This window comes from Oncorhynchus kisutch, unplaced genomic scaffold (genome assembly GCF_002021735.2).
Source record: "Oncorhynchus kisutch isolate 150728-3 unplaced genomic scaffold, Okis_V2 Okis09a-Okis19a_hom, whole genome shotgun sequence".
Classification (NCBI taxonomy): Eukaryota; Metazoa; Chordata; class Actinopteri; order Salmoniformes; family Salmonidae; genus Oncorhynchus; species Oncorhynchus kisutch.
The window spans coordinates 18,654,205-18,667,264 of NW_022261985.1; the positions used below are offsets into that span (position 1 = coordinate 18,654,205).

The 13,060-nt window shown below is 45.8% G+C and overlaps 1 protein-coding gene across 1 annotated transcript; it reads right to left on the reverse strand.

Moving 5' to 3' along the window:
• Positions 1–607: 607 nt before the first annotated feature.
• Positions 608–9,920, reverse strand: LOC116360609 (clarin-2). The gene is made up of 4 exons (XM_031815554.1): positions 9,093–9,920; positions 5,343–5,464; positions 2,951–3,008; positions 608–1,210 (listed from the first exon to the last, which is right to left on the reverse strand). Exons 1-4 carry the CDS (start codon positions 9,343–9,345, stop codon positions 939–941), a joined length of 705 nt encoding a protein of 234 aa, XP_031671414.1. The 5' UTR covers positions 9,346–9,920; the 3' UTR covers positions 608–938.
• Between the last annotated feature and the right edge of the window lie 3,140 nt (positions 9,921–13,060).

The window sequence follows — 13,060 nt, forward strand, 5'->3', positions numbered from 1 at the left end:
TTTCTATAGACAGTAGATAGACCCAGTGTAGATTACAGTTTATATAGACAGTTGATAGACCCAGTGTAGTGTTGATTACAGTTTCTATAGACAGTAGATATACCCAGTGTAGATTACAGTTTCTATAGACAGTAGATAGACCCAGTGTCGTGTTGATTACAGTTTCTATAGACAGTAGATAGACCCAGTGTTGATTACAGTTTCTATAGACAGTAGATAGACCCAGTGTCGTGTTGATTACAGTTTCTATAGACAGTTGATAGACCCAGTGTAGATTACAGTTTCTATAGACAGTAGATAGACCCAGTGTAGATTACAGTTTCTATAGACAGTAGATTGACCCAGTGTAGATTACAGTTTCTATAGACAGTAGATAGGCCCAGTGTAGTGAAGATTAGTTTCTATAGACAGTAGATAGACCCAGTGTAGTGTAGATTACAGTTTCTAGAGACAGTAGATAGACCCAGTGTAGTGTAGATTACAGTTTCTATAGACAGTAGATAGACCCAGTGTAGATTACAGTTTCTATAGACAGTAGATAGACCCAGTGTAGATTACAGTTTCTATAGACAGTAGATTGACCCAGTGTAGATTACAGTTTCTATAGACAGTAGATAGGCCCAGTGTAGTGTAGATTACAGTTTCTATAGACAGTAGATAGACCCAGTGTAGATTACAGTTTCTATAGACAGTTGATAGACCCAGTGTCGTGTAGATTACAGTTTCTATAGACAGTAGATAGACCCAGTGTAGTGTTGATTACAGTTTCTATAGACAGTAGATAGACCCAGTGTAGATTACAGTTTCTATAGACAGTAGATAGACCCAGTGTAGATTACAGTTTCTATAGACAGTTGATAGACCCAGTGTCTTGTTGATTACAGCAGGCTAGTAGATAATGTCCCACTAACGTGTATGTGTGTGTGTGTGTGTGTGTGTCAGTACATGAGGACTTCAGCGGTGACAGTTGGCTGCTCGGACTGTTTCTTGTTCTGTGGTTTGGGCAGTTTGATTCGGCTCATTGCCACGACAACACACACCACACCGTGCGTAGCGACGCTGGCCACGCCTAGCCAGAAGGACCAATCCAGTCGCTCATCCAGAATGGAGAAATGGAAAAGAGTCTCCTGGTAGTTAGAGACACGTTCCGTTAACCGATGATGTCTGACAGCTGCTAAGAAACACAGGACGGCTAACGACCCAAACACCCCTGGAGGAGAGAGGAGAGGAGAGGAGAGGAGAGGAGAGGAGAGGAGAGGAGAGGAGAGGAGAGGAGAGGAGAGGAGAGGAGAGGAGAGGAGAGGAGAGGAGAGGAGAGGAGAGGAGAGGAGGAGATGGGAGAGGAGAGGAGAGGAGAGGAGATGGGAGAGAAGAGAAGAGAGGTTGGAGAGGAGAGGAGAGGAGGAGATGGCAGAGAAGAGAGGTTGGAGAGGAGAGGAGATGGGAGAGAAGAGAGGTTGGAGAGGAGAGGAGAGTCCCCACAATACCAAGGTAGTCCCCACATTACCAGGGTAGTCCCCACAATGAAACAAGGAACATTCACCCTGGTGGACATTACCAAGGTAGTCCCCAAAATGAAACAAGGAACATTCACCCTAGTGGACATTACCAAGGTAGTCCCCACATTACCAGGGTAGTCCCCATAATGAAACAACATTCACCCTGGTGGACATTACCAAGGTTGTCCCACATTACCAAGGTAGTCTCCACATTACCAAGGTAGTCCCCACATTACCAAGGTAGTCCCCACAATTAAACAACATTCACCCTGGTGGACATTACCAAGGTAGTCCCCCCAATGAAACAAGGAACATTCACCCTAGTGGACATTACCAAGGTAGTCCCCACATTACCAGGGTAGTCCCCATAATGAAACAACATTCACCCTGGTGGACATTACCAAGGTTGTCCCACATTACCAAGGTAGTCTCCACATTACCAAGGTAGTCCCCACATTACCAAGGTAGTCCCCACAATTAAACAACATTCACCCTGGTGGACATTACCAGGGTAGTCCCCACATTACCTGGGTAGTCCCCATAATGAAACAACATTCACCCTGGTGGACATTACCAAGGTTGTCCCACATTACCAAGGTAGTCTCCACATTACCAAGGTAGTCCCCACATTACCAAGGTAGTCCCCATAATGAAACAACATTCACCCTGGTGGACAATACCAGGGTAGTCCCCACATTACCAAGGTAGTCCCCATAATGAAACAACATTCACCCTGGTGGACATTACCAGGGTAGTCCCCACATTACCAAGGTAGGTCCCACAATACCAAGGTAGTCCCCACAATGAAACAAGGAACATTCACCCTGGTGGACATTACCAAGGTAGTCCCCACATTACCAGGGTAGTCCCCACATTACCAAGGTAGTCTCCACATTACCAAGGTAGTCCCCACAAAACCAAGGTAGTCCCCACAAAACCAAGGTAGTCCCACATTACCAAGGTAGTCCCCACATTACCAAGGTAGTCCCCACTTTACCAAGGTAGTCCCACATTACCAAGGTAGTCCCCACATTAACAAGGTAGTCCCCACATTACCAAGGTAGGTCCCACAATACCAAGGTAGTCCCCACAATGAAACAAGGAACATTCACCCTGGTGGACATTACCAAGGTAGTCCCCACATTACCAGGGTAGTCCCCACATTACCAAGGTAGTCTCCACATTACCAAGGTAGTCCCCACAAAACCAAGGTAGTCCCCACAAAACCAAGGTAGTCCCACATTACCAAGGTAGTCCCCACATTACCAAGGTAGTCCCCACTTTACCAAGGTAGTCCCCACATTAACAAGGTAGTCCCCACATTAACAAGGTAGTCCCCACATTAACAAGGTAGTCCCCACAATGAAACAAAGAACATTGGTGGGCATTACCAAGATAGTAAGTGGTGTGTGTGTGTGTGTGTGTAGTGGTGTGTGTGTGTATGTGTGTACCTGCTATGGTGTTCCAGATGTAGAGTCCAGTGGGGCCTTTAATGCTCTGGTAGGGAACCTGATACACAGAGATACACACTATAACACCACAGAGATATACACTATAAAACCACAGAGATATACACTATAACACCACACACACAGAGATATACACTATAACACCACACAGAGATATACACTATAACACCACACAGAGATATACACTATAACACCACACACACACAGAGATATACACTATAACACCACACACACACAGAGATATACACTATAACACCACACACACACAGATATACACTATAACACCACAGAGATATACACTATAACACCACAGAGAGATATACACTATAACACCACACAGAGATATACACTATAACACCACACAGAGATATACATTATAACACCACACACACACAGATAAACACTATAACACCACACACACAGAGATATACACTATAACAACACACAGAGATATACACTATAACACCACACACACACAGATAAACACTATAACATCACACAGAGATAAACACTATAACACCACACACACACACAGAGATATACACTATAACACCACACACAGAGATATACACTATAACACCACAGAGAGATATACACTATAACACCACACACACAGAGATATACACTATAACACCACAGAGATATACACTATAACACCACACACATACAGAGATAAACACTATAACACCACACAGAGATAAACACTATAACACCACACAGAGATAAACACTATAACACCACACACACAGAGATATACACTATAACACCACACACACACACAGATATACACTATAACACCACACACACAGAGATATACACTATAACACCACACACACACAGATAAACACTATAACACCACACACACACACAGATAAACACTATAACACCACACACACACAGATAAACACTATAACACCACACACATACACAGATATACACTATAACACCACACACACACACAGAGATATACACTATAACACCACACACACAGAGATAAACACTATAACACCACACAGAGATATACACTATAACACCACACACACACACACAGAGATATACACTATAACACCACAGAGATATACACTATAACACCACACAGAGATATACACTATAACACCACACAGAGATATACACTATAACACCACACAGAGATATACACTATAACACCACACAGAGATATACACTATAACACCACACACACAACCAGATAAACACTATAACACCACACAGAGATATACACTATAACACCACACAGAGATATACACTATAACACCACACAGAGATATACACTATAACACCACACACACACAGAGATATACACTATAACACCACACACACAGAGATATACACTACAACACCACAGAGATATACACTATAACACCACACACACAGAGATATACACTATAACACCACACAGAGATATACACTATAAAAGCACACACACACAGATATACACTATAACACCACACACACACAGATATACACTATAACACCACACACACACAGATATACACTATAACACCACACAGAGATATACACTATAAAAGCACACACAGATATACACTATAACACCACACACACACAGATATACACTATAACACCACACACACAGAGATATACACTATAACACCACACAGAGATATACACTATAACACCACACAGAGATATACACTATAACACCACACACACAACCAGATAAACACTATAACACCACACACACACACAGATATACACTATAACACAACAGCCACACACACACACAGATATACACTATAACACCACAGAGATATACACTATAACACCACAGAGATATACACTATAACACCACACAGATAAACACTATAACACACACACAGATATACACTATAACACCACACACACAGAGATAAACACTATAACACCACACACATACACAGATAAACACTATAACACCACACACACACACAGATATACACTATAACACCACACAGAGATATACACTATAACACCACACAGAGATATACACTATAACACCACACACACAGAGATAAACACTATAACACCACACACATACACAGATAAACACTATAACACCACACACACACACAGATATACACTATAACACAACAGCCACACACACACACAGATATACACTATAACACCACAGAGATATACACTATAACACACACACAGATATGCACTATAACACCACACACACACACAGAGATATACACTATAACACACACACAGATATGCACTATAACACCACACACACAGAGATATACATTATAACACCACACACACAGAGATATACACTATAACACCACACACACACACAGATATACACTATAAAACCAAACACACACACATCATCGTCACACCACATAGCCCCTACCTTGCGTGCGTTGTAGATAGAGAATGAGAGGCTGAGCAGAGTAAACCCCACGGCCACCAACAGGAAGACTATCACCATCACATGGAGACCTGTGTTCAGGGTCTGTACCAGAGTAGGGAAGACTGGACACACACACACACACACACACATCAGGCCAATGAGGGCCTCAGATTTGTCCTTTTTTCAGATGTTAAATGATTTACGAAACTACATTTAGGTGTTTATGTACTGGTCTAGGGTTAGGTGTTTATGTACTGGTCTAGGGTTAGGTGTTTATGTACTGTTTATGAACCGCCCTTGCTGTCTCTGCCTGGCCGGTTCCCCTCTTTCCACTGGGATTCTCTGCCTCTAACCCTATTACAGGGGCTGAGTCACTGGCTTACTGGGGCTCTCTCATGCCGTCCCTGGAGGGGGTGCGTCACCTGAGTGGGTTGATTCACTGTTGTGGTCATCCTGTCTGGGTTGGCGCCCCCCCTTGGGTTGTGCCGTGGCGGAGATCTTTGTGGGCTATACTCAGCCTTGTCTCAGGATGGTAAGTTGGTGGTTGAAGATATCCCTCTAGTGGTGTGGGGGCTGTGCTTTGGCAAAGTGGGTGGGGTTATATCCTTCCTGTTTGGCCCTGTCCGGGGGTGTCCTCGGATGGGGCCACAGTGTCTCCTGACCCCTCCTGTCTCAGCCTCCAGTATTTATGCTGCAGTAGTTTATGTGTCGTGGGGCTGGGGTCAGTTTGTTATATCTGGAGTACTTCTCCTGTCCTATTCGGTGTCCTGTGTGAATCTAAGTGTGCGTTCTCTAATTCTCTCCTTCTCTCTTTCTTTCTCTCTCTCGGAGGACCTGAGCCCTAGGACCATGCCCCAGGACTACCTGACATGATGACTCCTTGCTGTCCCCAGTCCACCTGGCCATGCTGCTGTTCCAGTTTCAACTGACCTGAGCCCTAGGACCATGCCCCAGGACTACCTGACATGATGACTCCCTGCTGTCCCCAGTCCACCTGGCCATGCTGCTGTTCCAGTTTCAACTGACCTGAGCCCTAGGACCATGCCCCAGGACTACCTGACATGATGACTCCTTGCTGTCCCCAGTCCACCTGGCTATGCTGCTGCTCCAGTTTCAACTTCCACCTGACTGTGCTGCTGCTCCAGTTTCAACTGTTCTGCCTTATTATTATTCGACCATGCTGGTCATTTATGAACATTTGAACATCTTGGCCATGTTCTGTTATAATCTCCACCCGGCACAGCCAGAAGAGGACTGGCCACCCCACATAGCCTGGTTCCTCTCTAGGTTTCTTCCTAGGTTCTGGCCTTTCTAGGGAGTTTTTCCTAGCCACCGTGCTTCTCCACCTGCATTGCTTGCTGTTTGGGGTTTTAGGCTGGGTTTCTGTACAGCACTTTGAGATATCAGCTGATGTACGAAGGGCTATATAAATACATTTGATTTGATTTGATTTGATTTGGTCTAGGGTTAGGGTTAGGTGTTTATGTACTGGTCTAGGGTTAGGGTTAGGTGTTTATGTACTGGTCTAGGGGTAGGTGTTTATGTACTGGTCTAGTCAGTGTGTTTATGTACTGGTCTAGGGTTAGGGTTAGGTGTTTATGTACTGGTCTAGGGTTAGGGTTAGGTGTTTATGTACTGGTCTAGTGTTAGGGTTAGGTGTTTATGTACTGGTCTAGTGTTAGGGTTAGGTGTTTATGTACTGGTCTAGGGTTAGGGTTAGGTGTTCATGTACTGGTCTAGGGTTAGGTGTTTATGTACTGGTCTAGTGTTAGGGTTAGGTGTTTATGTACTGGTCTAGTGTTAGGGTTAGGTGTTTATGTACTGGTCTAGTGTTAGGGTTAGGTGTTTATGTACTGGTCTAGGGTTAGGGTTAGGTATTTATGTACTGGTCTAGGGTTATGGTTAGGTGTTTATGTACTGGTCTAGTCAGTGTGTTTATGTACTGGTCTAGTCAGTGTGTTTATGTACTGGTCTAGGGTTAGGTGTTTATGTACTGGTCTAGGGTTAGGTGTTTATGTACTGGTCTAGGGTTAGGGTTAGGTGTTTATGTACTGGTCTAGGGTTAGGGTTAGGTGTTTATGTACTGGTCTAGTTTTAGGGTTCGGTGTTTATGTACTGGTCTAGGGTTAGGGTTAGGTATTTATGTACTGGTCTAGTGTTAGGGTTCGGTGTTTATGTACTGGTCTAGGGTTAGGGTTAGGTGTTTATGTACTGGTCTAGTCAGTGTGTTTATGTACTGGTCTAGTCAGTGTGTTTATGCACTGGTCTAGTCAGTGTGTTTATGTACTGGTCTATGGTTAGGGTTAGGTGTTTATGTACTGGTCTAGGGTTAGGGTTAGGTGTTTATGTACTGGTCTAGTGTTAGGGTTAGGTGTTTATGTACTGGTCTAGGGTTAGGGTTATGTGTTTATGTACTGGTCTAGTCAGTGTGTTTATGTACTGGTCTAGTCAGTGTGTTTATGCACTGGTCTAGTCAGTGTGTTTATGTACTGGTCTAGTCAGTGTGTTTATGTACTGTATATAAACATGATAAAACCTGGACACTGTATATAATGTTTATATTTGGTCTAGTCAGTGTGTTTCAATTATGCAGAGGGGAACACTGTAGATATATCCCATAACAGTCTGTAGTAGATATATCCCATAACAGTCTGTAGTAGATATATCCCCATAACAGTCTGTAGTAGATATATCCCCATAACAGTCTGTAGTAGATATATCCCCATAACAGTCTGTAGTAGATATATCCCATAACAGTCTGTAGTAGATATATCCCCATAACAGTCTGTAGTAGATATATCCCATAACAGTCTGTAGTAGATATATCCCCCCATAACAGTCTGTAGTAGATATATCCCATAACAGTCTGTAGTAGATATATCCCATAACAGTCTGTAGTAGATATATCCCATAACAGTCTGTAATAGATATATCCCCATAACAGTCTGTAGTAGATATATCCCCATAACAGTCTGTAGTAGATATATCCCATAACAGTCTGTAGTATATATATCCCATAACAGTCTGTAGTAGATATATCCCATAACAGTCTGTAGTAGATATACCCCCACTACAGTCTGTAGTAGATATATCCCCCCCATAACAGTCTGTAGTAGATATATCCCATAACAGTCTGTAGTAGATACACCCCCCCATAACAGTCTGTAGTAGATATATCCCATAACAGTCTGTAGTAGATATACCCCCCCATAACAGTCTGTAGTAGATATATCCCATAACAGTCTGTAGTATATATATCCCATAACAGTCTGTAGTAGATATATCCCATAACAGTCTGTAGTAGATATACCCCCACTACAGTCTGTAGTAGATATATCCCCCCCATAACAGTCTGTAGTAGATATATCCCATAACAGTCTGTAGTAGATACACCCCCCCATAACAGTCTGTAGTAGATATATCCCATAACAGTCTGTAGTAGATATACCCCCCATAACAGTCTGCAGTAGATATATCCCATAACAGTCTGTAGTAGATATACCCCCCCATAACAGTCTGTAGTAGATATATCCCATAACAGTCTGTAGTAGATACCCCCCCATAACAGTCTGTAGTAGATACCCCCCCATAACAGTCTGTAGTAGATATATCCCATAACAGTCTGTAGTAGATACCCCCCCATAACAGTCTGTAGTAGATACCCCCCCATAACAGTCTGTAGTAGATATATCCCTTAACAGTCTGTAGTAGATATATCCCCACTACAGTCTGTAGTAGATACCCCCTTACTGTATATCTTGGTGCTGCGGTTTCCCAGTCCACACCTCCTAGTCTTCTGACCCTGGAACAGGCCGTAGTAGATGTGTCCGGTGAACTTGTCCAGTTCAGAACAGTTGGCGCTGACCAGCTCTGCCCCGGTACCACACAGGATCCTCCCGCTGACCCAGCGCTCGGTCGCCAGGGCTACCAGCAGCAGAGTGGCAGAGAGCACGCAGAGCAGAGTGGCAAAGGAAAAGGTCAACTGTTTCCACAGCGATGGCATGGTCAGTCTGTCAGGGCGCCGGGTTTGGATAAACAACAACAACAATAACAACAAATGTCTTTAAAATCCACCTCCATGTCTATCTGTTCATCGCTTCACACGGCTACTTCTCGTCTCCTCTCGTCCTCTCTTACAACCTTTGTATTCAGCGCCACTTTTCAAGTAGAGACCATGGGAACACCTCACAGGCTACGGGAGAGAGGCGGCGGTGTTACGGTCCTCTCGTCTCCTCGTCTCCTTTGTATTCAGCGCCACTTTTCAAGCAGAGACCATGGGAACACCTCCCAGGCATCCCAAGGGTCGCATCATCCAGTCCGGAGTTGTTGTGTCAGTCGATGTGTCGGTCATAACATCAGAACGCTGTGAAATGAAACAGCTTGTTGTGATAGCTGGTAGAGAGGCTACCATTAAAAGCTGAGATCCAGTCTGTGTTGGTCAGATCAGAGGGATCTGTTACAGACAGGAAGAAACTTGATCCCAGCACGCTATAGGGCTGCTAGTCACTGAGTTACATTCTGCCCTACTAACAACCCCTCCTCTCTCTCTCTCCTTCCCTCTCTCTCATCCACTCTTCACCCTCCTCTCTCTCTCTCATCCACTCTTCACCCTCCTCTCTCCGTCCTTCTCTCTCCTTCTCTCGCTCTCATCCACTCTTCACCCTCCTCTCTCTCTCTCTTTCTCTCTCATCCATTCTTCACCCTCCCCCTCTCTCTCTTTCTCTCTCTTCAACTCTTCCCCCTCTCCTCTCCACCTCCTCTCATTCTCTTCTTTAAAACCAGTCTTAAAGGAGCTTGTCTGTGTCTATACTACCGTCAGGTCCTGATCACAGCTGGATTCTGTGGAAATATACTTTGTGTACAATAATATATATATATATATATATATATATATATATAATGTGTACAATGCAAAAGCCCAACCAATGCAGAGCAGAAATAGGACGATACCCGCTGGTTATCAAAATACAGAAAAAGACGTTAGATTCTACGACCTCACCTATGACCATCTCCAAGGAAGAGATGCCCACACCTTCCACCACACAACCCTCACCTACGACCATCTCCAAGGAAGAGATGCCCACACCTTCTACCACAAAGCCCTCACCTACGACCATCTCCAAGGAAGAGATGCCCACACCTTCCACCACACAACCCTCACCTACGACCATCTCCAAGGAAGAGATGCCCACACCTTCTACCACAAAGCCCTCACCTACGACCATCTCCAAGGAAGAGATGCCCACACCTTCCACCACACAACCCTCACCTACGACCATCTCCAAGGAAGAGATGCCCACACCTTCCACCACACAACCCTCACCTACGACCATCTCCAAGGAAGAGATGCCCACACCTTCTACCACAAAGCCCTCACCTACGACCATCTCCAAGGAAGAGATGCCCACACCTTCCACCACACAACCCTCACCTATGACCATCTCCAAGGAAGAGATGCCCACACCTTCCACCACAAAGCCCTCACCTACGACCATATCCAAGGAAGAGATGCCCACACCTTCCACCACACAACCCTCACCTATGACCATCTCCAAGGAAGAGATGCCCTTCCACCACACAACCCTCACCTACGACCAACTCCAAGGAAGAGATGCCCACACCTTCCACCACAAAGCCCTCACCTATGACCATCTCCAAGGAAGAGATGCCCTTCCACCACACAACCCTGACCTATGACCATCTCCAAGGAAGAGATGCCCACACCTTCCACCACACAACCCTGACCTATGACCATCTCCAAGGAAGAGATGCCCACACCTTCTACCACAAAGACCTCACCTACGACCATCTCCAAGGAAGAGATGCCCTTCCACCACACAACCCTGACCTATGACCATCTCCAAGGAAGAGATGCCCACACCTTCTACCACAAAGACCTCACCTACGACCATCTCCAAGGAAGAGATGCCCACACCTTCCACCACAAAGCCCTCACCTACGACCATCTCCAAGGAAGAGATGCCAACACCTTCCACCACACAACCCTCACCTATGACCATCTCCAAGGAAGAGATGCCCACACCTTCCACCACAAAGCCCTCACCTACGACCATCTCCAAGGAAGAGATGCCCACACCTTCTACCACAAAGACCTCACCTACGACCATCTCCAAGGAAGAGATGCCCACACCTTCTACCACACAACCCTGACCTATGACCATCTCCAAGGAAGAGATGCCCACACCTTCCACCACAAAGCCCTCACCTACGACCATCTCCAAGGAAGAGATGCCCACACCTTCCACCACACAACCCTCACCTATGACCATCTACAAGGAAGAGATGCCCACACCTTCCACCACAAAGCCCTCACCTACGACCATCTCCAAGGAAGAGATGCCCACACCTTCTACCACAAAGACCTCACCTACGACCATCTCCAAGGAAGAGATGCCCACACCTTCCACCACAAAGCCCTCACCTACGACCATCTCCAAGGAAGAGATGCCCACACCTTCTACCACAAAGACCTCACCTACGACCATCTCCAAGGAAGAGATGCCCACACCTTCTACCAAACAACCCTGACCTATGACCATCTCCAAGGAAGAGATGCCCACACCTTCCACCACAAAGCCCTCACCTACGACCATCTCCAAGGAAGAGATGCCCACACCTTCCACCACACAAACCTCACCTATGACCATCTACAAGGAAGAGATGCCCACACCTTCCACCACAAAGCCCTCACCTACGACCATCTCCAAGGAAGAGATGCCCACACCTTCTACCACAAAGACCTCACCTACGACCATCTCCAAGGAAGAGATGCCCACACCTTCCACCACAAAGCCCTCACCTACGACCATCTCCAAGGAAGAGATGCCCACACCTTCCACCAAAAAGCCCTCACCTATGACCATCTCCAAGGAAGAGATGCCCACACCTTCCACCACAAAGCCCTCACCTACGACCATCTCCAAGGAAGAGATGCCCACACCTTCCACCACAAAGCCCTCACCTACGACCATCTCCAAGGAAGAGATGCCCACACCTTCCACCACACAACCCTCACCTATGACCATCTCCAAGGAAGAGATGCCCTTCCACCACACAACTCACCTACGACCATCTCCAAGGAAGAGATGCCCTTCCACCACAAAGACCTCACCTATGACCATCTCCAAGGAAGAGATGCCCACACCTTCTACCACACAACCCTGACCTATGACCATCTCCAAGGAAGAGATGCCCACACCTTCTACCACACAACCCTGACCTATGACCATCTCCAAGGAAGAGATGCCCACACCTTCCACCACAAAGCCCTCACCTACGACCATCTCCAAGGAAGAGATGCCCACACCTTCCACCACACAACCCTCACCTATGACCATCTCCAAGGAAGAGATGCCCACACCTTCCACCACAAAGCCCTCACCTACGACCATCTCCAAGGAAGAGATGCCCACACCTTCTACCACAAAGACCTCACCTACGACCATCTCCAAGGAAGAGATGCCCACACCTTCTACCACACAACCCTGACCTATGACCATCTCCAAGGAAGAGATGCCCACACCTTCCACCACAAAGCCCTCACATACGACCATCTCCAAGGAAGAGATGCCCACACCTTCCACCACACAACCCTCACCTATGACCATCTCCAAGGAAGAGATGCCCACACCTTCCACCACAAAGCCCTCACATACGACCATCTCCAAGGAAGAGATGCCCACACCTTCTACCACAAA